The 26,490-nt window shown below is 43.1% G+C and overlaps 1 protein-coding gene across 3 annotated transcripts in view; it reads left to right on the forward strand.

Annotated features, from left to right (window-relative positions):
* The first annotated feature begins 295 nt into the window (after nt 1-295).
* CUL2 (cullin 2) overlaps nt 296-26,490 on the forward strand; it is a 76,601-nt gene continuing 50,406 nt past the window's right edge. For 2 of the 3 annotated variants that reach the window (XM_026652062.2, XM_026652064.2), the window contains exons 1-4: nt 515-624; nt 5,760-5,898; nt 14,873-14,975; nt 15,630-15,724. In XM_026652062.2, the coding sequence (XP_026507847.1) occupies nt 5,780-5,898; nt 14,873-14,975; nt 15,630-15,724 (317 nt within the window). In that variant the 5' untranslated portion in view covers nt 515-624; nt 5,760-5,779. Of the gene's footprint in view, nt 390-514; nt 625-5,759; nt 5,899-14,872; nt 14,976-15,629; nt 15,725-26,490 lie in introns of those variants that run through there. The other variant, XM_026652063.2, reaches the window with a different exon arrangement.

Consider the following 26,490-nt stretch of genomic DNA (forward strand, 5'->3'; position numbering starts at 1 on the left):
CATTTCAAGCTGTGAATGCAGTGCACCACGGAGACTGATTTATTGCGATGTGCAGAAGACCAGGAGGCGGGAGCATGCGCAGAAAAGAGCATATTGAAGCTGGTGAGTAACGCATGCGCATTGTAGAGAAAGAAAATAAATCCGAACGAGCAGCGTGAAGCATGCGCATGCGGGCCCCGCCTGGTCCTGCGCTAAGGGGAATTCAATTAGTTATTTACGGTAACAGAAGTCGAATGAATTTAGAGCCTCTGCGCTTCCCGTAGTGCGGACTGTACCAAGCCGGCCGGGGGAGAGGTGCATCGCGGCCAGGCCCGGCCGTTCGCCCAGCGCCTTTGGGCAGACGCACGCAGTGGCCGGCTGTGTGACTTGAGGCGCACGTAGGGAGGCGGGTGAGTATCAGGCAGGCCCGGAGTGCGATGAGGTCGGAGTGTACGGAGGCTTCCCCTCCCACCCCGCGGTCTGCAGTGCAGTGGCGGCGCCGGCGGAGAGACGGGGCTGGGGGCCGCGGCTGGGTAATGGCAGCGCTGTGAGGAGGGGGAGCGGGGCAGGGACTGCAGCCTCAGGACACGGAGGAAGGAGGGAGGCCGGCCGGCCGGCTCAGCTGACTCAGGCCTCTGCTGCCAGGTAACCCCGCGCTGGAGGCGCCTCTGGCTTCCCAGCGAACGCCGGGGGGAAGCGGAGCAAGGGCTTCCCGGCTCCGAGGGGGTATGACCTCCTCGCGCACGGCCTGGATCCGCTGGGCCCGTCTCGGGGGGGTATGTTACCGCCGAGCGCATTTGCTGGCCCTGCGCCTCCCGAGAGGGCTGACTCCTCCCCCCCCCCGGATCTGTTGGCTGCTCCCCAAAACCTCTCGCCCTCGTGACGGGTTTTGTTCTCCTCCCCACGCTAAGCCCCGCCGGGTTGAGGTCCCGGCCATGTTTGGCTCTTTGCACCCGTTCTGAGTTGTTCCTCGCAGGCCCCGGAATCCGCCCCCCAGGGGAATGTTACACCCCCGTCCCCGCCAGTTTCACTTTTGGTTTGGGAGTGAATAATGTGGGTGTGGAGGGGCCCACCGCCCGCTCACTGATTCTGCTCCTGGGCGATTTCTAGGACCCTGGTTGCTGGACTTGGCCAAGTTAGATCTTTTCCATGTTCCAACTTAAGTAGCCAATATCTCTTCCCCTGGCTGGCTCCCCACACTCCACCTTTGTGTGTCTTTTGCTTTCACAACATATTTATATAGCTGAGAACTATTGGGACCTGCATGTGGTCACACAACCTGCATTTATCACATTTAATAGTCCCCCACTCATAAATAGAACATATAACGATGGGAACCAAAGGCTGTCTGCTTCTAATGTATGATGGGGTTAAAGTGTATCTACCTGGTTTTTCACTAGTGCAAACCCTTGGTGTAGAGAAGACCTGCAGTCATGCATCTTGCTCTGCACTATTTGTTACTTTTTATATTAGTGCAGTGTGTCCATGTTGTAGCTACACTTAAACGCAGGAGTGTTTGTGTAACACCCCCTTATAGACAAGCCATACTGAATTTTCTGAGGATTAATTAGTTCATCTAAAATGTTTTGAAATTATAAAAAGAAATTATGTAAATACTTTATTGTAGTTTTAACTCCAGCAATGTATCCATCTCCAATAAGCACTCTATCTCAACCAGTTAATATTTGACATTTGTGGGTGTGTTTCTTTCTCTCTTTTTTTGGGTCACAAAGGATCTGAAATTGATATACAGATTTCATATATTCAGCACCACTGAAATACAGCTTCACTGGTCCTGCATACCTCATGCGGGAGATACTTTTTTCAATCAAGTTAGTTTCTCATGACAGGAAGAAAACTCTTCCTTGTGTAGAGATATTTAGAGAGAATTGGGGCAGCAACAAACTGGTGCACAGCATGCTACACAATCCTTTTGAGGGGATGTTGCTGACATGTGGGGACATGGCTATTAAACCCTGCTCATACAAAAAGTGCCATGGGAGCCTTCAAACTCTTAAAGAGCAGAGAACTTCTGCTTAGGTCTCATCAAAAGTGTTCCCACATATTTTAATATAATTGTGTGATTAATCCTTTTAGATAAAGGCAAGTTACTAATTTTTGTTGGTTGCCAAAGACACGCTTTATTGTGGTTTCTGTTTCTTGGTTTCTTTTAGTGGAGTTCATCTTCCTTTTGGAAGACATTCCCCTCAAATGTCTTCCCTTCCTGGGATTTTTTTATTTTTTTATTTTTTAAGAATATCGGAGTTGGAAGGGACCTCAGGAGGTCATCTAGTCTAACCCCCTGCTCAAAGCAGGACCAATCCCCAGACAGATTTTTGCCCCAAATTCCTAAATGGCCCCCTCAAGGATTGAACTCACAACCTTGGGTTTAACAGGCCAATGCTCAAACCACTGAGCTATCCCTCCCTCCATTATAACTTGTTGCCATTTTATTTGGTGTGTGTTAATAGTAGTAAGTTTGTTTTTTAGCAGGAAAAAGGTTCCTGTTTTAGAACCTAGGACAGTATCTTGATGTAACTTGATATTCTCATCTGTATAAATGTCCAATACTACTCAGAATCCTACTAAGCTCTCTGCCTTCATGTTATTCTAGTGATGAGTTCCACAGGCCAGTTTTTTAAAAGTATTTCCTTTTATCAGTTCAAAACTTGCTGCCTTTAAATTTTATTAAATTTCCCTTTGTTATTGTGGGAGAAGGTAAGTAGAAGTGCCTGATCTACTGTCTCTTAAATCATGCATTATTTTGTATGCTTTTCCCATCTTCCCGCTTTGTGTCTTCTCAAACTACACAGACCTAATCTTTGCAGTCTTTATATGCAAGTTTTTCCATGCTTCAGATTGCTTTTGTCAGGGATCTCTGAACACCTTCTATTTCTACTATATCCGTTTTAGAGCAAGTGGCCAATATTGAATACGGTCTACTAACACTTTTTGTCTTTTGGCTGCCGTTACATATTGAAAAGAGGTGTGTTTTTTTGTCGTTGTTGGGGTTTTTTGTTTGTTTTTGTTTTTAAATTTTATGCATTTGACAGCACTTTGTCAATTTCAACTATTTTGTTCATGGCCAGGTGCTCTTTTGTCTCATGTGCAAGCATGCACTTCTGTAGGGGGAATTCATGTGTACAGTCTTTCCTGTGCCCTGCGAAGGGGTATACCAGTAGCATAAAAAGCTGCTCCTGTTCCTGAGTTTGGGACCCAGAGGGAGTTGGCTTTTATCTAAAGATATCTGGAACTTTGCTTCCTTGTATAGGACAGGCTTTACCTTACCTACTTCTCAGAATTTTGACTCTTTGAAGCATTGATATTCTACCTTCATTCTGAGGCCAACTGTCAATGGCCTTGTTTCTGTTGCTTTCAAGCAATCCTTGTTGACCTCAGATTCTGTTTGGACATTGTATAGAAGCCGTACACAGCAACTATGTAATCCACTGGGCTAGGAACCATTCAGTAAGGAGGCAAGATTCTTGCCAAAGTACAGAATGCTACTTAATTAGGATAGTTTTCAGCTAGTAGTGAAGACTCCAGCCAGCAGTTACTATGTAGTAGGTGAGTGTGCTGACACATGCAGTGAATTCCTAAATGTTACCAGGCTAGTACCCTTCAAGTTAATCAGGTTTGTCATAAATAGGGAGTCATTACTCCTTGAGAAAGGAGACTATTTTTCTCTCGGAACAAGACAGTTAAGGTCATTGAATAATAATCCTTTCAAGGCTTCAGTGTAAAACACGAATAATTTTCCAACAGATCAAGATACATAACAAAGGATAGACTTTCTGGATGATGATGAACTTTCACTGTTGTTCAAGGTGGCTGAATTAAACCTGTTACTGAGTGCCTAAGGATTGTCACTTCAGTATTGTAGGCGATCACATTATCATACTGCAGTGCACAACCCAAAATTTTACGCTGAACATCTGACTTTAAGGATGGACTGCCTCCTTCTGTGCCTCCTTCTCATACAAAAGTTCATAAGTACTAGAGAACCTTGTGTATTCAAGTAGTGCCAATATGAAGGATTGTGAGGAGGCATCTCTAATTAAGAATGTACAAATAGAGATCTTTCTGCTTCTCATGGACCAAGCACTGCAAGTAGTTGAGCTACAATGCTGTACTCTTCGGTGTCCATTGACTATTTGTCAGGTCCTTGAAGGTACTAAATCATGAAGATATGAAAGTGCAGGGATTCAACTAGAATAGAGTAAGTACCTGATATGTATATAGAGCTCACAAGCATGATCATCTCAAAGTCTCAAGGGTAGAGTCTGTCCAATTCACCATCAAGTGTTAGGAACTATGTAACAGCATGTGAAGAGCATAAGTCTAAGACTTGGTCTACGCTAAACCCCCAAATCGAACTAAGGTACGCCACTTCAGCTACGTGAATAACGTAGCTGAAGTTCGAAGTACCTTAGTTCGAACTTACCTCGGTCCACACGCGGCAGGCAGGCTCCCCCGTCGACTCCGCGGTACTCCTCTCGTCTAGCTGGAGTACCGCAGTCAACGGCGAGCACTTCCTGGTTCGACTTATCGCGTCCAGACAAGACGCGATAAGTTGAACCCAGAACTTCGATTGCCAGCCGCCAAACTAGCGGCTGGGTGTAGACATACCCTTAACTCTTAACTGAAAGGGATAAGGAAGAAACTTTTATGGGAATAACCTTCCCTGCCCATAGACCCATTGTCGATGCAGGGTTTATTAATTTTTGTTTCTTACTGCTGCCAGATATAGGATGCTGTACTAGCTAGACCACTGGTCTGATCTAGTATAGTAATTCCTATGTTTTAAGTTGACTGTCATCCCTTAACCTATGGCTCACTAGTTTGATCACAACATGTGGAGTCAACTCTACCTGGTTTTAGGATTACCAAGTATTCACATAACATAACATTATTAAAACCATTTGGAAAGAATGTGTTGCCTAAGCTACTAACACTTGCTCATTCTGTTAGCAGCATTTGGACGAGTTCAAATACCATTTTTTGAAATACGTTTCTTCAGTGGGTTACAATGTTAACCCTCTGCTTATTTTGTGTGTGCATGTGAAAATATGTATAGTCAGTATAGCAAATTTATACTTGTGTATTCCTCTGGAAAACACAACTTTTTGACAAGCAAAAATATAGAACTATTTTTTCATTGTTAATCATCAGAGTAAGAGGTGGGGCTAGAGTTTTGTGCATGGTCTGACAAATTTTCATGTTAAATATTGGTGGTCTGAGATAGATGTAGGACACACAATACTAACTTTTTTATATCTTTAATGTATTCAGCATGCTTATACAACATCTGATAAACTGTAAGCTCCTTAGGGCAGGGACAATCTTACTTTGTTCAGAAGCAACCAAATCACATTTCATAACGTTATGTGAGAGTGTTAAGTTGTACTCATTCAATGTTCCTGTTAAATGTACATTATAAAACACCCTGTTCAGTGCAATTTGGCAGATTTGATGTAACTTTTTAGAGACCTTAACTTTAGTCTTCATAGACTTGGACTTTGTGTGACAATGTTAGAATAAGAGTTGCATATTTAATTTTTTACATAGGGTCCTTGATGCACAATATTACACCAGTGTACATAGTTATAATATAAATAGAAAGTTTAAAGGTGATGCTTTTAAAGAAATTACTATTTGCTTTAAAGGAAGAAGAGTTTCATGGCTCTGCCAGTTACTTTCTAAAAACTCTTGAAACGTGCTGTTTGACTGCTTCTTAAGGTTTAGGAGGTTGAGACTAACACTTTTTTTCCCCCCTACAGATTAACACTAAATCCCCACAATGTCCCTGAAACCACGAGTAGTTGATTTTGATGAAACATGGAACAAACTTCTAACAACAATTAAAGCTGTTGTAATGTTGGATTATGTTGAAAGAGCGACATGGAATGACCGCTTCTCGTATCCTTTAAACAGTATTTCACCTTCATTTTTCTACATATGAATATACTTAGCACAGAGTGGCCATCGCACTTTGTAACACAGTAACGTGGGCTTGATCCAAAGCCTGTTAAAACGAATGAGATTATTTCACTGACTTCAATGAGTTTTGGTTGAGGTGTTGAGAGGAAGACCTGTGGTTTTATACCAACTTAATTGTTTTTCACTGTTGTTTTTGTGTAGAAGTGGAAATAATCAAATCTATTTTTCACATTGCTTTCAGCAGAATAAATCTTAATAGGTGTAACCAGAGCTGTTTTAACTGTTTTCTTTCCCTTCCAAAGAGGTATTTGTTTTTGTTGTTAAACTCATTTATATCAATCTTCCACTACCCTGGAACTGTTCTTGTTCAAAACCTCTATTGGTTGAGACTCCCCATCCTTATAAGCAAGCTATTTTAATTATACATGGAAGTAAAACCACTTATTGGTTCTAAGTATTCTTGATATCATGTAAAGACATAATTATTATAACTTAAATCACTTCAATTAATTAATAGTGGCTAGGGCAAAAACTTCTGCCACATTAGAAACTCACATCCTGCTTTAATGCCATTTACCATTTTATTCTTCTCCAACAGCCAAGGATAAATAATTTTTCTTAAATGTAGTTTGTGGTGATACCCTTCTCTCTTTTACGTATAGTCTTATGATGTGAAGGATCTTATTTTTTGAGAGAGAAGCATAGTTGTGGCAACTAAAATAGGCTTGTAGAATAATGAAGAGGCATAACCTACTGACCTATTTTTTTTTTTTTGCCTTCAGAGGAAAAAGCTGCCTTGTAATGGGGAATAATGAGTGAATTCTAAGTGACTTCTCAGAGACTCACCTGCAATCTGAATCCTTCTGACAAGCAGTAATTTTCAGATCTAAGAGTCCAGATACTACAGGACAGATTTTGATGCATAGATTTCTACCACATAAATATACCAAAAGGGAAGAAGAGCCTTTTGAGTCTACGTCTGTTTAACAAGCTGTGTTTGCATTTCAGAGTAGATGTTCTTTCTGTTGTGTCCATGTTGCTGTCCCTAAAGAACAACATAAAATTGAGTTGGTTGCAAGTCTACTTACCACCTCACTTTCAAGGACAATAAGTTCTCTGATGGCTCTTGCATTAGAAACCCTTTTATAATTGCACTTCTGGAGTCATGACTTCACCCTGTCTTTAGGACAACCAGATTTAAAAAGCACGGTTACTTCTATAATTTAAAAAGTCACTACTGATTTGGTTTGAGACGACTTGCATTTTGTCAAATTGTTCTGTTACTCTTTAACTGTAAGTGCAACTCATGAAAACCAAAAATAAGCTGTTTAAGAACTGCATGTTCCAATCTCAGAAGGATGCATAAATCCAAGGTTGTAGCTCTGAGCTGTAGAAGTTAGCCAGAATCTTTAAAAATAAATAAATAAATAAATAAAAATTGTAAATTCAATATACTTGCAAATTTACATTTGTTTTACACTCTTCAAGAGCCTGCAAAGGAATAAGATAAGTGTTCCTGCCCTGATGATCACCCACCACATTTTTTATTTTATTTTTTTTTAATTGTACATGGGAGCCTTTGTTTTTAAAAATTCAAGCTGGCAGCATTTCTCGTGTTTCAGAAACATTTGAAATTACTTCATAAATCACTGGAGCTGGATTTTTTTTAATCTATTTCAAAATATTACCTTTTTCCTATATAACCCCAATTTGTAACTTTTGTGTGAGGAACATGGAGATTATTTTTGAACCATGCGTGATAAATTTTGTACTGATCCCCCTTCAGAACTTATTCTGCAGCTCACTGAACATCAGTCAACTAGAGAACGCACACTAGCAGACTCCCAAAATTTGCTTCGTGGAGGCCCTTGGTGTAATTCCTAGGACCCCAGTGGTCATAAACTCTTAACTCCATGTCTAGGAACGTGGCAGCATGGTGACTATTTTGGCATCTTGCAGCTATAGGAGAGGAGATCTTCTTGGAATACCCTCTGCACCTGCGTAGCATGATGAGCTTCTGTCAGCTGGTAGTTTCTAAGCAAAGATTGGCTCTTTTTGGAGCTGCTTCTAGCTTAAGTAAACAAGTCTCATTGGTGGGTATTCAAAACTTAATGAAATTACCAATTTTTTTTTCTATACAGTTAGTATTACAGTTTATTTCAGATTTGGAACAATCATTTAGTAATTCAGATGCTCTTACAGTGACACTTTAAAAAAAATAAAAAGCTAGTTTTAAAAAGCCAGCTTGTTTTTTGGTTTTTGTTTTTAAAAAAGTGGATTACACACGCACACACCAGCTTCAGGTGTCTTGCTTAAATGAACATAGTTTAGTTTGGAACAACCTGTCTCTTAAGATCGTTCCGATTTTAGATATTTGTAAGGTCTTTAACCTTTATACTAATTTGTCTTAAATGTGTATTAAGGAAATGTTACACCATTTGCCTTTATTTTTCTTGCTTTTTATTAGACTTGGTAACCTAGAGAAGTAATGTGGCTAAAGAATTTTGAACTGTGTAGTATTAAAACTCTCTCCCTATTTAGCACACTTACTCATTATAGCACCATTGATCAGTCTGATCTGTTTATACTATCAACTTTTTAAATAAACTGATGATATAACCAGAAGATAGGTATGAAGAATGGGGGGGAGGAGGAGGAAGTTTTTAGGTTTTTAAATGTGGTATGGTATTAGAAACTTCATATTTACTGTGAATAACTTAATATATATATATATATATATTGTTACAGAAAAAGGAATCCAGTTGATTCTAGACGACATTTTGTAGCAGTGTACTATCGTACACTGCAAAAATGGCGACCTACTTGCAGTAGTTGAGATGGGCTTAGGTGGTCAAAGTGAGTCCTGGTACTTCAATGAGGGATGGTGCTCTCAAAGGATAACCTCACTTCTGGAATTTGCTTCTCCCCTCTGTTCCAACAGAGCCTGAGATTTGTTGATCTTCTTTTTATAGGGTTGTCTTTTTATTTAGGATAATTCTCTTTAAAATGATGAAAACAGGATAAATGAGTTTGGGATACCAACTGAATAGTGTTATCTGCTTCTGATAAGGAGCAACTCATAGACTGTCTCTCTTTAAAGCATGACTAATTTTTAGCTACCTTTTGACCTTCAGATTTCCTGTCTGCACCTCTGCAGAAATAAAATCGTTCTGGCGTTATTTCACTACGCAGTGTTATCACAGTACAGATGCCAGTTTGGTTTTGTTTAAAACTTGTTACTGTAAGTATCTTCGCTATTGAGAATAACTTTTTAATTTAGAAAGTTAATGTATTAAACAAATTAATGTGGCAAAGCTTCTAAGCAGTAACTTGCAGGACACCTGTACTTTTATCAGATTTTATTGGGCTAAGGTAGCTAACTGCTTTTTTTTTTATTTCACACACTGTTTAACAGTAAAAGTAAATCTTTAGAAAGCGGATGTTCAACAGTGTAGAATAGTGTGGCATCTTGTTTCCTTTTTTATTTTTTCTGTTCCACAATATGAAGGTCCACATTTAATTGAGAATTCCAGGTGCCTTTGCTCTTCACGCCTGCATAGTCACTTTTTCAGCCAACCAAATAGACTGAGGGACACCCGAAATAAAGGATCCTGTATATAGAATATTTCAATTGGATATAAAATGCCAGCAGCATTTCCTGCTCTGTTCACCCTAACATTTCACAAAGGATTCTGCAAGAGACTAGAAATCTGGGAGTCCGGATTTACATTTTTTTTTTTTTTTTTTTTTTACACTTCCATCTTAATTACACTTTTAAATAGGATGCCAGCATAATTCTCTTCACATTGGAGTCTGTTGCATGGGCATGGCTGCCAATCTTCAGAATGGGATGTGTCCTTCCCTTGTCAGCTGGTTCCAGATGACTTATCCGTATGAGAATTCTCTGGAAGTTCTGCTTCTGTCTGATGATGCACATCAGTTCAGAGGCTTCTGCTACTATATAATTCTAATCTGGATGGGTTTTTGAACCTTGGGATGTGAGTATTCAGGAGGATTTGGGGACCTCAGAGGTTATGTTGATATTTATTCACCCTCTCTAGATTCTCTCCTTAGCCTGAGGTGAGCCTAGTTTTGCATTGCTGGCTCAGGCACAGTGCAAGTGGCAGCTGCCATTCACAATGTCACACACATGCTCTTGCAACCTTTTCTCTCTACCTGAGGCACAAGTGGCACATGTCCCCAACTTATTTGGCATTGACCAGCTGTCAGGTTTAGGGCTGAAATAAAAGGACAGCTGGCTTCCATTGTTCAAGATAACTCCTTGCATAGTAGAAGCAGGATTCTATTCCATCTCCCAAAAGGTCAGGAGAGACCTCAAGACAGAAATGGCTAGGCACGTCTTAAAGTTTGGAAATTTGTTTATGGGACATATTAGCAGGGATTTTTAATCACCCTTTTCTTAGAGGCACTTCCTTTAACAAACTGTGAGGACAAGTTTGGCTGAGGAATCACCTCCAGTATCGCTAAGCTAGCGATGTATGTGAACTCTCACCTTTTTTTTTGCCTCTGTTTCTGGAGCCAACAGTTTAGAAGAAAAATCTGTGAAGTACTCAATCTAAACATAATTCTATCGAAGGCACAACAAATTTGTTTTGCCATGTCTCACTGCTACTCATAAGGCTCTTCCACTTCAACCAAGAAACAAAGTGAGCTTACTCTTGCGCCAGGAAGGGGAAGGAAGAACCCCTAGAACAAACTTTTTCCTTCTTATTCCTGATACTGTATTCAAGAGAATGTCTGTCTGATTCAGTTACTGTTTGACTCCATTGGCCAGAAAAGGCCAGAGAAGCTGCAGATCCAACCTGAGTTAAATACTTTTCTGAAGGGCCAAACAGGAGTTGGTGATACTAGTGCACAAATTGATAAAATTATTTGCTTAGAGGGGGAAGTTCCTGTGAAATCCAAACAGTATAGACAGTTGCTTATATTCAGCATGCTTACAGAAGCCAAGAAGTAATTGTGCAGATTCCTCAAGTAGCTGTGGCGTCAGCTGTAGTTTCTTAGTTGAGTATAAAGTTTATACTATACAGATAAGGGATACTTCTGATCTATTTGGTCTTTAGGGAAGAATTTTGGTCATAGAATAGCAGGGTTGGAAGGGACCTCAGGAGGTCATCTAGTCCAACTGTCTGCTCAAAGCAGGACCAATCCTCAAATGGCCTCCTCAAGGATTGAACTCACAACCCTGGGTTTAGCAGGCCAATGCTCAAACCACTGAGCTATCTTCCCCCCCCTCTCCCCTTTGCCTTGGCAAGTATTTTGACAGAAGCCTGAATAATTTATTTTAATAGGATAGCCTTGAATAATGAGTTGGGTCTGTCAGGGCAAGAAAATTTAAGTTTAGTACCGAGAGAGAGTTCTGCCATCTGCATTTCTGGCAGGTTGTTTCATTTGACACTATTAAATGACACTATTCTCTACTTTTGCTATCCCTTCTAACCTAGGCAGGTGTGCTTGCTTACCTGGAAGGCAGATGGATACGTGAAGTAGCTTCATCTGTGTTTTATTTAAAAAAAGCTTGTGTTGAGTCATTTGGGCAAAGCAGTTATGGCATCTAGTGAAAGGGACAATTCCTTTACTGTCTACAAGGATGGAAGATTTTCTGAGCCTGGCGCTATAAAAAAAGAGAAAATTCTCCATACATTGACAAGGCTTGGAATGAAGATGGGAAGGGGAACTGGGGTTAATCTCTAGAGCCTCTTTAGATCCAGCAAAAGCCAATTTGACACCTCTTTATCGCACTAAAGTAAGGGCAAACTCGCTGTATATTAAAGATAAACAAACTATCACATATACACAGGATTTAGAGGATATGAAGATAGGATATGCTCTGGAGCTGCTTTAATCCTGCTCCTCACAACAAATTATCCCCAGCTTTCTCCAGTCTGGTAGTGATGTATAGTGTCAACAGCCACTTCTAATTTTTGCAAACTGAGGCACTTAAGCTATCCCACAGAGAGCAGCATTTAGGGAAGTTGATTCTGTATTCTTTGTGGTCCCCAGGAAGTATGGCACAGTGAGCACTTCTGGCACTTGAAGGGCACATCTTGCTCATGAAAATCAGCAAGCTCAGGATGGAAACTCTGGTTTCCATCTCTTTGTCTATCCAGAGTTATTGGTACCCTCATGAAGTTGCTGTGTACTGTGGTGTTCTCTATAAACATCTTGCCTTGGGCCCATGAGGACTCTGCAAGTTTGATTCTCAGAAGCTGGCCATACAGCTCCCTGAAGGAAAAGAAGCTAAAGATTCCACCAAGAGATATGGATGAGAGTCTGCTCAGTTTGAGCACAAAGGGGAACCATGAGTCAGAACTTGTCTTCTGTTACCACATGAGTTTGGAACCATCAGGCTATGAAAGACCTACACGTGGACTGAGCACGTGTCTTCATCCATGTCAAAGTCTTGACTATAGAATAGTAAATAAACAGCAGAATCCTGGAGTCTCTTTTCTCTAGAGACACCAAAGTCCTACTTCAGTAGATTCAGTTGCTTGCTTTTATTCAAGAAGGTTCACGCTTGACTCTGCAATAGAGTGGATAAGCAGGCTGCAGCTTCGCCTGGGAGTAAGTGTCTCAATGAGAGTTTTTCACTTTAGTGTCCCAGTGGGGAGTTACCAAGTTTTGGACCTCTGTGTCAAATCTCAATGCAAAGATGTGCTTTTCAAGGACAAGAATGCCAGGGAGTTGGTGTCTTGGTAACCATGGCTAAGCCACCGCCTGTATGCCTCCTCCCTCCCCCCTTCCTCAAGCCAAGGATCTCCCCAAAATCAGAGTGCACAGAACTATTTACTGATCTCCATCCAGGAGGATGTGGTGGTATTCTGTAATGGAGAATTTGAGACCACCCCTACCATCATTCTGCTACACCTTCTGTGCTTGGGTTCCACCCCTGCAGCCAAACCCAGCCTGTCTGTGGACAAGAAAAAAATTGAGATTACTTTGTCTCCACTATTCTGTTTTCTGTGCTACAGTATTGTGGAAAGTGGGCTACATTTGCGTGTTTCCCTGAAAAATCAGGCAGCTTGCTGAAAGCTAAGATGTCATCTACCCATAGAAAATCCTTCCTGAATAAAATGGATGCATTCCAACATGACGACATAGACATTCCCCAGAGAAGCCCTACTGTATCCATTCATCCCATGTATCAAAATTTCTCAAACTGGCTAATCCGTACTCTAAATTATCAACCTGGAAATTCAGCTAGGTCCTGCCTTTTCTAATGTGTCATCCCTATGAATCATTGGTATAGTGCCAACCACGCTGTTAAATGATTGATAAATTTGTTTTACCAGGATTTCCACCCAATATTTCCTTCTCTCTTTGCACGCTGAGGAGAACCCTTCTTGTAATCTATCTGTGCATGGAGTATTATATTAATATAAAACTTTACAATTCGTGGCTTTTAAGATGCCAGCTGCCACATAAACCCCTTTCTGACTTGTTTATTTTTGTACTTCAGTACTTTCATATTATCACTTGCATTTAAAACTAAGAATTAGGTTTGGAAATTTTCTTTGAAACCTCTTTGTATATTCTTTATTGGTGTTGAATGAGCAAATGGCTTGCCTGCTGTCCATTTCCTTTTAAACTTTTAGCAGGCATGCAAACATGCCATCCTAAAATAATGTAGTATATGATTAGAGGAAAATGGGTCACGTGTGCTATCTTGCAGTTCAGATAATCTTTTGTATGCAAAGGTTTATTTCTGAGATACTGTACTTCTAGCGTGGTTGATTACATAAACTTGTATCAGCATGAATGGGTTTTCATTTTTTCTTTTGCATTTCTATTTTAAAAGATTACTAAGCAATATTAACCTAAAAAAATGACCTAGTGTCCCTAATGCCATCTGTATGGGAATCATCCTTATTCTAAAATGTATATTGTTTCCTTGACCAAGTGATAGTGTTGAAAAAAATTACTTTTTCTAGTAAACTTTCCAAACTACATGCTTTGTGCTTGCTTTAGTCACACTTAACTAAGCAAGTCTTAAGAGCAAAAGTGGATCCATTCTTTAGTGTCAGTTTCTCTCCATATCCCAAAAATAGCGAGCATAAAAATTCTAATATCTTAATCATAATTGTATATAGGATGGAGGAGACTTTTGGCAAATAAAAAGAATCTATTTTGGTTGAGAGTGAGAAGTAATTATTCAGTTTTTGAGATTACCTAATGTTCGTGTATAGTGGAGTTTTTTTGTGGGGTTTGTTTAATTGTTAGTGTCCTTGTCTAAATAAGAACCTCCTAGGGATTTCCTTTTTTGAGATAGCTAGGTTAAAAATAAAATACTGTAAATTTCTAGGAGATTCTCCTTTAGACAGGGACACTAGTAATTTTATTTAAAAAGTCACAGCTTCAGAAACCAGTGAAGTTATATTTCTTACAGAGCAAGGTAAATACTTCTCAAAAATCCATCTACTTCATTGTTTAGTCTCCACTACAAAAACCTTCTTTTACTAATACAGTTGTTAAATACTAGGATTCCAAAACATATATAAATTGATTTTTCTTAGTATGTGTGGTGGCAATTCAGAGTTCATACATCTCTAGAAATGCAATGAAGTGGTAACTTATCTTAAGACTATTTGCTTTTAGTAAAGCTAATTATGCAAGACTTTAAAAAGTGCGCCTAAATTCATCTTTAAACAATAAGGGACCGATTTTCAACAGTGCTGAGCACTGAATTGTTGGACACCCAGCACTTTGAAAATCAGGCCATTTGTTTAGGTGTCTAAATGTGTACTTTGGCCAAGGTGTTTTAAAAATGTGTGCCTAATGTTTTACTGTTGCAAGAAATGGTATCCAAAAGTAATGTGCATACACTTGTATGACACATTGTAACTGTTCTGTCCAAAATGTGAAAAACATAAGTATAACCTTAAATTTACAGAACCTGTTTAAAGACCCTTTTAAACCTTGACTTCAAACTCAGGGACATTTATGCTTTATGTGTGGCCTATCCAGAACCTCTTGGAGAGAGACTTTATACCGAGACTAAATTTTTTTTGGAAAATCATGTACGCCATTTGCACAAGGTAACTATTATATGACTAAAAATATGCATGTTTTGTCACTGTACATAAAGAAATTCTGCCAGTCCTATGTGGATAGATGTAGCTGACAAGGTTCAGAGTACATATTCTTGCTGCTTTCACTATTCCTTAAAGGGAGTATAAAACATGGTCTCATAACCCAAAATATATCTTAGTTTTGTTACATTTTGTTGGCTTGAGGGGGATTGTAAATGTATTTAGTGTGACTGGATAATTTCAACTAAAATTATTAGAATAGTTTTCCAAAAGTGTCTTCTACTTCTTTATATATTACTGGGGAAAAAAAGTTGAAAATAGGAGGGAGGGGAGAGATGGGGAAGCACAGAAAATTAGATTACCAAAGCATTGTCCAGTTGAGTATTTGCTTTATAAACATGTACTCATGAGGATATTTCAGCAATTCTATTTTTGTCAATCAAACTATATTTCTTCCAGCTTGCAGTATAAATTCAGTTTCCCTGAAACAGGGACTGGCTCAGTTTGTCCTTGTGGCTTGAAGTACACTATTGAAACTCATAGTAATCAATTGACTCTCTTATGCTGTCAAAAATACTGCACATGCATGTATACACAATATTTTGCCATTACATTTGGAAGTAAACACTTATAATATGGCATGGTTTTTTTCCTTCATAGCGTGTTCTGGAATCTGAAGAACAAGTACTGGTTATGTATCATAGATACTGGGAAGAATACAGTAAAGGGGCAGACTACATGGACTGTTTATACAGGTAAATTTTGCCAACAAGTTTTTTAAACAATGTAACTGGAGATCACTAGAGTAAGAAAGTTTGCGGATAATTTGTAGAGAGTTGATTAAAGGATGCTGTAGAAGATGACATTGCTCACATAATATGGTGGCAGCTTTAGCCATGGTTAGAATATGGCCCAGATCGCTAATGACTATAGTATTATAATTTGATAATGGTCTCTATGAAATAGGTTTGTGGTCTCAATCTGTGGAACACATGCTAGTGGTCCACAGAAAGTTGGCTGGCCAAGTTGTGCCAACTCCCTTCTCTGTTTCTACATGCTACACTGCATTAAAGATAGGAGGGAGCTCTGTGTAGCTCGAAAGCTTACCTCTATTACCCACAGAAGTTGGTCCAATAAAAGATATAGCCTCACCCCACCTTATCTCTCTGTAGTTTACTAATGTCATTGTATGTAAGAATTGTTTGAGTGAATGTCCACGCAATTTACAAATAGTGCAAATAGAATCTGATCTTGCATGCAAGGGCTTTTTTGAATAGCAGTGTCCTTCCTTTGGGGTGGCACCTGCACCCTGAATGGCCTCTTGATTCCTGTAGCAAAAGGCATACAGGACAGTGAGGCCTCAACCGTCACTCAGTTCCTTCTTACTGCCTGTGACTGCAAGATGGAACAGCAGCAGCATCTACATCCCTTGCTTCTAGGGATTAGGCTATTACTTTAGTAGCTTTTAGGTAGGTTAGAGTAGTTAGTAGGTTAGATTTGTTAGGTTTCATTTTTGCCCACTGACATTTAAAATAAAACCCCTTTATGCATAGCTGTTTTCTTTCCATGCATGCAAAGCAGCACGAGTGAATGAGACCCCCTAGGAGAAGTGGATGAAAAGGACAGGAAAAGCCAAGATAATAAAACTATTGTTAACACTGATGTTCTTAGTCTATATTATGTAAAACTTTAAATTTGACACCTCATAGTTTTTTTTTTTTTTTTTTTTTTAAGTGTATAAGCTTTACAAGTTTGTTTAGGTGAGGACTATATCATTGTGTCTCATTTATAATATCTCTTTAAAAATCCTGCTTTTCTCAAGGTTTTGTCTAAATTACTTGTATATTAAGAACTCTATATGAAAACAAAAATTTTATCTTTGGTCTCTGGTATAAAGGTGGAAACCTGTATAGTTTCCTAAGATCTTGTTGAATGAACATTCTAGGCTTGCAATACAGCATTCACTTTTCATATACGTAAAAGTTAGTTTCTAAAATTATTAAATTTACTTACGTTGCATTTTCCTGTTCTTCAAGTGATTGCTCATGTGCATTCCACAAAAGGTGTGCGTGCTCGCCATGTGCACCAGTGCCGGAAGTTTTTCTCCTAGCAGTACCGTAGGGGAGCGCCCGTAACAACCCCTGGAGTGGTGCCTCTATGATGCGGTATAAGGGGCACTCTGTGCTCCCCCCCACCCTCAGTTCCTTCCTGCTGCCAGTAAAGGTGCATCGGAACTGCTCTGCTCCAACTTGGCTGCAGCTTTCCTCTTGAACTTTTGTTCGTTCATAGTTAGTAGTACCTGTAGTTAAAGTAGTTTAGATGAGTGTTAGTTTAGTTTAGTGCGCCCGGGTTGGGGCATGCCCTGTGCTTTAAGTCGTGCGACACTTGCGGGCGGCCGCTGCCAGTGAGTGATCCGTACATGGACTGTTTACGCTGTCTGGGGGAAACCCATCTCAGCAATCGTTGCAAGATTTGCAGATCCTTCAAGCCTCAGACCAAGAAGGAAAGGGGCTCCAAGCCATTCTGATGGAGTTGGTGTTGACCCCGACTCCAGTGCGCCACTTTGAGTCGGCACTGAGTACCGCGGTGTCGGTGCGCAGCAACCCTTCGGTGCCTGGCACCGCTCTCCGTCTGCGGGGCACGCCAAAAAGGGTAAGAGGAAGTCATCTCCACCGAGACACCAGAGCAAGACCGGGGGAGAGACTAGACCCACACTGGGCAGTTCTCGATCCCTTTTGGCCTCCAGACCTCCGACGCGTGTTGAGCAGAGCAGCCCAGCCCAGCCCACTTGACGCCGACCTCCCCGGATGTCTGGGCGCCCTCCACGCCGGAGGCCCTGCAAGCGGCCCGGGACGTTATGTCTCTGCTGGTACCAGGGCACCATTGGCTCCCCAGTCCAGAGGCAAGCCACCACTTGGATCTCCGCAGTCACCGCCTGGTCGGTACAGTGCGCGGTCTAGGCAATGTTCCGTTCGCCATCGACCCCCAGCAGGTTGTATGGCTGGGTCCCGCTGGCAGGGGTTCCAGGCGCCTCGAGGGACCGTAGACCTCGCGAGGGGAGCGGGCCCCGTCGAGACCGGGACAGATGCAAGCGGAGGTCCTAGTCTCCGGGAGACTATCGTAGCCCGTCATGATATGGGCATCGACGCTGTTCCCGTTCTTGGTCTTGCTCCAGGACCCCGCTGTGGCACCGCTTCCGCAGTCCTAGGCATCGATCGCCGGCACCTCGCTGTCATGCATCTACCCATCAGAGCCAATCGCGGAGCAGCTGCTACCAGTGGTACTCCCACTCCTCTGCGCTGGGATCACGGTCTTGTGGTTGGCACCGTTCCCGATGCCAGCGCTTCTCCCAGTCACGGGACGGTGGCAGGTCATATGCCAGCCCAGCCTCCCTTCGTAGTCGTCAGTCGATAGGACAGGCTGAACAGCCTGCTGCGCCGGTGCCACAACAGGTGCAGTTTCACTGGGCTCCTTGGCCGGCACCATTGTACCAATGGGCCCTGTGGCCCCCGACACAGCCACCGGTGGGTGGCTCGCTTGGTGGCCGGAGCCTTGGAAAGACAGTCGGCCTCCCTATTTCAGCCTCCCAGAAGGGAGTCGGTGGGGCATTGATCTCCGGTTCCACGCCTAGAGAGCGACCAAGTGATGGGACCTCTGGCACCGGTGGGTACGCAGAGTACCACACCACCATCCTCATCCTCCCCTGATGAGGCGATTACGGCCCCTCCTCCACCTGTTCCACAGGAGGACTCTAAGGCCCACCAGGAACTGTTGAAAAGGGTGGCATAGAGCCTCAACCTTCAAGACGAGGAGGTGGCGGAACCCTCGGACTCCCTCTTCAACGTCCTCTCGACCTCGCCACCGCACAGGGTGGCCCTCCCACTCCATGAAGGGGTGGCAAAAATTTCAAGCGCCTTGTGGCAAACCCTGGCTTCCTTGCCCCCCCAATCTCTAAGAGGGCATAATGGAAGTACTTTGTGCCCACCAAGGGGCATGAATACCTGTACACCCATCCTGCCCCCAACTCCCTGGTGGCTGAGTCGGTCAACCAGCCCCTACTCCAAAAAATAAAGACTCAAGGAGGCTGGACTTATTTGGGAGAAAAGTTTATTCATCCTCAAGTTTCCAGTTAAGGGTGGCAAACCATGAAGCCCTCCTGGGGCGGTATGATTTCAGTTTGTGGGGCTCTCTGCCCAAATTCGAGGACTCCCTCCGGGAGCGTGACAAGAGGGAGTTCAAGGCTCTGGTGGAGGAGGGTACAGCGGCAGCTAAGGCGACCCTGCAGGCAGCGTCGGATGCTGAGGTTACGGCTGCAAGGTCTATGGCCTCTTAGGTGTCCCATGAGGAGGGTGCCGTGGCTCCTGCTGTCCGGGATGTCCAGCGAGGCACAGAATTCCTTGCAGGACCTTCTGTTCGATGGCAAGGCCCTGTTTGCAGAACAGATGGACGTGAAATTGCATGGGCTGAAAGATTCCTGCACAATGCTTAAGACACTTGGCCTCTGTCCCGGCTCTGGCCAGGACCAAGTTTAAGCCTCAGCCGGCTCCGACCCAGGCCACCCACTCTAAATATGAGCTCCCTTATAAAAAGTTACGGGACTATAAGAAACGCCCAAAGAGGCAGTCCCGTTCTGCCCCCCAGCTTGGGCCTTCCAAGGGCAAACAGGTGGGAAATCGTCAGTTTTGACGGGACGCCCGGGAGCGACTTACCAGTTTATACCGGGGATCCACCCACAATAAAGCTTCCCTTCTCTAACCGGTTGTGTGCTTTTCTCCCAGAGTGGTCGTGGCTGACCTCGGACCGTTGGTCCTCAGTACCATCTCCTGGGGCTACACCCACCAGTTTACCTCTACCCCACCCAACCACCCTCCATCCCCGTCCCTCCTAGGGGACCCCTCTCACGAGGCCCTGCTAGAGCAGGAGGTGGGGCTTCTCCTTGGCCTGGTGGTGCCAGCAGAGTTCAGACACAAGAGGTACTACCCCTGCTATTTCCTTATCCCGAAGGCCAAACGGGGCTCAGGCCCATTCTGGACCTGCGAGGCCTGCACCAGTACATGGTAAAGCTCAAGTTTCGCATGGTCTCTCTGGCCTCCATCATCCCCTCCCTGGATCCCGGGGACTGGTACGCCGCCCTCGATCTGCAGGACACCTACTTCCACATTCATATATTCAAGGGGCAGAGGCGCTTTCTCCGTTTCACGGTTGGGCAGGAGCACTACCAATTTACACTCCTCCCGTTTGGCCTGTCCACTGCTCCCAGGGTATTCACAAAGTGTATGTCTGTGGTGGCAGCCTACCTCAGATGTCATGGGGTCCAGATCTTCCCCTATCTGGATGACTGGCTGGTGAAGGGCAGCTCCAGGTCGCAGGTATCGGATCACGTGGCGCTCGTCCTGTCCATGTGCGCCACCCTGGGCCTGTTGGTGAACTACACCAAGTTCATGTTAGTCCCGGTGCAGCGCATAGAGTTTATTGGGGCAGTCCTGGACACATCGACCATGGCCTCCTTCCCACCGGACAGATTCGAGACCCTAAAAGGGCTCATCAACACAGTCACAAGGTTCCCTGTGACCACAGCCAGAGTGTGCTTCCAGCTCCTGGGTCACATATCAGCATGCACATACGTGGTTCGCCATGCCAGACTCAGAATGAGGCCCCTCCAGCTCTGGTTGGCCTTGGTGTTCTCCCAGTCCAGAGACAGGATAGACAAAGTCCTCACTGTGCCCGAACTGGTGATCTCCCTACAATGGTGGTCCTCTTCAGGGAACATGCTGCACGGGGTCGCGTTCAGGGGCAGGCTCCCATCGGTGGAGCTGGTGTCTGACATGTTGGACCTGGGGTGGGGAGCCCAAGTGGGGAACATTCAGACCCAAGGTCTGTGGTCCGCACAAGACCTTGCCCTGCATATAAACATCAAGTCGCTCGGGGCAGTCTGGCTAGCATGCCTGGCCTTCCGCTCGCACCTGGAGGGCGGAGTGGTCAGGATTCTCACAGACAACACGGCCTCGATGTTTTACATCAACAGGCAAGGCGGGGCCCGCTCCTCTGCCAGGAAGCCCTCAGGCTGTGTTACTTCTGTATAGACCACGACATTTGCCTACAAGCCCACCACTTGCCAGGCGCCCGGAACTCGTGGGTGGCTCGCCTGAGTCGACACTTCTCTTCTCAGCATGAGTGGATGCTACACCCAGAGGTGGTGCACAGGATTTTCCAAGAGTGGGGAATTCCCCAGGTGGACCTGTTCGCGAGTCGGCAGAACCGCCCGTTCCAACCGCCGGTGCAGGGATATTCCCATGCTATGACTGGCCGATTCTTTAAGGGATTGGATCGTCTCTTCCCATATGTTAGGCTCCCAGTCCCACAGTGGGACCTGAACTTGGTGCTGGGCTGGTTGACGGGTCCTCCATTTAAGCGGCTAGCTACGTACTCCTGGTCACACCTCTAGCAGAAGGTAGCCTTCCTGATGGCGGTCACGTCAGCTAGGTGGGTCTCGGAGCTCAGCCCTGACCTCCGAAGCCCCTTACACGGTGTTCCATAAGGATAAGGTCCAGCTCCGACCACATCCTTCGTTCCTCCCCAAGGTGGTCTCCACCTACCCCATGGGTCATCTTCCTGCTGGTGCTCTGTCCTAAGCCCCATGCGTCCAATGAGGAGCGCCGCCTCCACATGCTGGATGTGAGACACTCTGGCTTTTTACCTGGAGTGGACAAAGCCGTTCAGGAAGTCCTCGCAGCTGTTTATCACCTCGGCTAATGCATGAAAGGTCAGCTGATCTCCATTCAGCGGCTCTCCAACTGGATCACTTCATGTTTTCGTACCTGTTACTACCTGGCAGGAATCCCCCCGCTGCCGATTGTGAGGGCACACTCAACTAGGGAGCAAGCCTCATCCGCTGCCTTTTTAGCCCATGTCCCCATTCAGGACATTTGTAGGGCTGCCACATGGCCTTCCGTTCACCTTGCATTATGCGATTGCCCCTCCAAACCAGGGAGGATGCCGGGTTTGGCAGGGCTGTGCTCCATCCTGAGTGTCTGAACTCCTACCCATCTCCAACAGATATAACTTGGAATCCCCTATTTTGGAAGGCACATGAACAATCACTTGAAGAAAAGACCATTACCTTTTCCGTCACTGGTGTTCTTCGAGATACGTTGCTCATGTCCATTCCACCTCCCACTCTCCTTCCCATCTGTTGGAGTTGTCTGGCAAGAAGGAACTGAGGGTGGGGGGAGCGTGCAGCGCCCCTTACACTGTGCCATAGAGGCGCCACTCCAGGGGTCGCTAGGGTGCTCCCCTACAGGTACTGCTAGGGGAAAAACTTCCAGCACTCGTGCACGTGGCGAGCACACACACCTATTGTAGAATGGACATGAGCAACACATCTCGAAGAATACCAGTTACGGAAAAATAAATAAATAAAAATAACTTTTTCTTTATACTCCAAAGGGTTTATTTGAACCGATGGACTTGGTGCCAATTGATTCAGTGGCTCCTTTCCAAACACGTCTAGAAAGAAGTGTTAGTTTATGCAGTAAGAGGAAGAAAAGGATGCAGTGTTCTCTCCTTTGAACTTGTTTGATTCCTAGTCTTAGCTTTGTTTTTTGTCTTGCGGTAGTGCCTAGAGGCCCCAGTTGAGGATGAGACCCATTGTGGTACGCACTGTGCAAAATAGCAAAAAGATTATCCAAGCCCCAAGACCTTATAATTTAAATACAAGACAAGACACCAGGTGGATATGACATATAGTTGGCTTAAGCACACGATAACACACTGATCATAATCATCAACTAATAAGCAGAAGTTACATCACTCCAGCTGCCTAATTGTCAAATGTTTTATCGGCATCATGGCAGAAGTATGGTAAGGAGAAATTTGAAGGACAATGCAGTGACTTTACAGGTAGCATGCATGAAAGAGTGAAGAGCTGATTCAAAAGTTGGATAAAGGAAATGGGGTGGGGGGAGGAGTGAGCATGGGGATGGAGCAGGGCTGGAAGTTTGGTGCTTGCTCCCTGTGTGGGCTGGCCGAGGTCCCGCCGCGTGCCTCCCTGAATATTCCTTGGAGATGGGGGGGCCACAGTTTGGGGACCACTGCTCTACTCTTGTAGCCCAAGTATTTAAACTGTGACTCAGCATCTGTCTCATTCCTTAGACCCTATATTGTTTTCATGCTAAGGCTTTGCCTAAACTGGAATTCCTCCCTATAATGACTAGAAGATATAGCTGCTAGCCACTAAAATTTTACATTTGATAGATACAGTGCTAGCAGTTTCAGAGGCCCATAGAGGACATGATCAATAGTGGATAAATATAGCATATGGGGGGCATTAGTTGCACTGCATTGTTAAATGATGTATTCTTACTGAGGGCATTTTTAAAGCCGCAGGTAAATCTATCTATCGTAGAACTGGAAGGGACCCTGAAAGGTCGTCGAGTCCAGCCCCCTGCCTTCACTAGCAGGACCAAGTACTGTTTTTGCACCAGATCTCCCCCAATACATGTGCAGCGAGGGCCTGTCTCTGTAGAGAGTCACAAGTGTACATATAGTTACTCCTGTGTGAACTCTATACCGGAGTATCTAGAGCAGGGGTCGGCAACCTTTCAGAAGTGATGTGCCGAGTCTTCATTTATTCACTCTAATTTAAGGTTTCGCGTGCCAGTAATACATTTTAACGTTTTTAATATATATAAGTCTATAATATATAACTAAACTGTTGTATGTAAAGTAAATAAGTTTTTTAAAATATTTAAGAAGCTTCATGTAAAATTAAATTAAAAAGCAGAGCCCCCAGGGCCGGTGGCCAGGACCTGGGCAGTGTGAGGGCCACTGAAAATCAGCTCGCGTGCCGCCTTCGGCACGCGTGCCATAGGTTGCCTACCCCGATCTAGATGCATAGTCCTAATTATTTGCAGAATTACGCCCTATGTATGTTGTGGTGCATGTTTATGTGTTGCTAGCCACTCAAATATCAATCCATTACACATTGACAGTAATCATGATTGAAAAATTCATATGAATAAAAATCCGTTTGTATTGTGTAATATATAACTTGGATTTCACTGACACTGTTTTGCATAATTTTTCTGGGAGTGTTCCATTTTTGAATAAGTGTGGTATTAAACTAAGACGACTACTGACGTTAGAGCCATTCCAGCCACTTGGGTAAAGTGTCTTTCTGGTATATGTGTGATTCATCACTTGTGATGACTGTGTACTTTACACATGTTCGATCATGGCAGAGATGTTTTATTGTATAACTGTAGTACATACTACTTATAGGGTTAAAAATGTACAGGCTTATTTGAATTACAATATTTGAGTAGTCCACCTGCCAACAGAGAGAGCCAGTTTTTTAATCAGATGAAGCTATATTTTATCCTTTAAAATTCAAAGCCAGCAAAAGGGGGGGAGGGGGGGGAGAAACTGATAACATAATTGTCACTGAGTAGATGAGTAAGGAGTTACTCATAATTTTGTTTTATCTCAAGGTTGCTGAACATGTTTCGATTTGCCCATTAAAAACAAGTCTGAACTCCATTTCAAAATAGGATTCTATTATCACGATTAAATTTATGATACATAACCACCGTTATAGTTGCCAACTTTCCCATAGATCTTTCTTTATGTTGTGGTAGTACCTAAGGGACAAGCCTGGCCCATTATGCTCTTCACTATACAAACATTATAAATGACACTCCCTTTCCCAAGCTATAGAATTCATTTGCTAAAACTGGTACAAAGGAATATTTGATCTTGAATTCTAAAACAGAAGTTTATTCTCATGTGCTAAAATCTCCTAGTTGAGGTCCATGATTACAGTTCTGATAGTTCAGCTGACCAACATAAAAGCTAAATGAGGAACAATGTTAAACATTGTAGCTTATTTCTGTTGTGGTTCTCATACACACTTTGCCCAGTGGCTTTTAATGGTGTGAGTTTCTGCTATGTACTGTGCTTTTAGTTCCAAAACTGCCCACTTTCCATCTGACAAAACATCCTCTTACCCTTGGAATTTCTTAAAATGACTCTCCATTTGCTGTGCCTACAATGGTCTATGTGAATGCTTACTGTGTTAATACATAACCTTTTTATTTTTCTAGTCTTTCTTGCTCTACTCTAATCTCTTTAGGGAATAACTTTCTATACATGAGGCATCTTGTCACCACTTCAGAAGTTAATTCCTTGAATGTCTATATGTAACATGATTGAAATAATTCATGCACAGAATCGAATTAATGCTGTCTGTGCTGCTATAGTTAGATTGGGAAACTTGGTTCTCTGACTTCTGAATCGCATCCACTTATCAGGAGTGAAAGGTGAACCAGTTGAATTGATATTTGTATCTACTGAATATGAGCAGAGTTTTGTTTTATTAAAAATGTCACTAGCATTAAAGACTTGACATTCATGATGCACTCTAGCTGTAAGCTCTTCAAAAGAGTCTACTTCTGTGTATGGCATGTAGTCCAGAGAGGGGTCTAGTATTCTTCCATTTTAAATGTATGCTGACGAGTCTCAAGGTCACTGGCTGTACTACTTAGCACTTGTAGTGCTTTTAATAATAAGTGAACTCTGATAAAATCAATGAATATTCACAAAGCTCTGACAGTTAGTTTATCCCTGTTTTACAGATCTGTAAACTTAAACAGAAGTTGTGAATTGACCAAGGCTACAGAGTGAATTAGTGACAGAGGCATGATTAGAACATAGGACATTGTTTTCTACTGCTGCTCATACCAAGCGAGCATGCATGGTACCAGATAGTGTTGGACATTAGATTTCTCCCCCCCTCCACCCCCAACACTACATCTGGTATGATTTATCCAGTTTGAAATTTTGGTATTAATGGATACTGTCAGTTGAGTTAAGCTTGCGTGCTTCTGTTAACTAATCCTAGTTTGGAATGTCAGGGACTGGAGACACCATTCTTTGTGAAGAATCTTTAACTCCGGAATAGTCTTCCCTTAAGCCATGTCTACACTAGCAAGCTTACAGTGGCACAGCTATACCGATACAGCCATGCCACTGTAAGATCCCTCGTGTAGCCGCGTTATGCTGACGGGAGAGAGCATCTCCCACAACATAGTGCTACGCACATGAGCACTTATGCCAGCAAAACTTATGTCACTCGGGGTGTTTTCTTACACCCTTGAACGACATAAGTTTTGCTGACATAAGTGGAAGTGTAGACATAGCCTTTGACTTACTGGACCTGATTCAAGGTTGTTCCTGTATTTATAGGTAAACCCTATTTTATTACCTTCAGTGTTAAATTACTTCCTTTAAATCTAAAATGTTGTGTGTGCTCTAGCCCAATAGGCTATTTCCCCATTATTTTTTGAAATCTCAGTTTTTAGGAAAGTTTTAGGTGGCCCCTGAGACTTTTAAAATTGAGGTTTTCCTATATCAGGGTGTCTGGACGGATAGTGGGGAGAGATTTTTGGTTTGACTTCTAATTTGTGGTATTTTCACCCTGAGGCTTATATGGATGCCTTTGTATTTAAAAAAAAAAAAAAAAAGG

This window comes from Terrapene carolina, unplaced genomic scaffold (genome assembly GCF_002925995.2).
Source record: "Terrapene carolina triunguis isolate 2854851 unplaced genomic scaffold, T_m_triunguis-2.0 Scaffold111, whole genome shotgun sequence".
NCBI lineage: Eukaryota > Metazoa > Chordata > Testudines > Emydidae > Terrapene > Terrapene triunguis.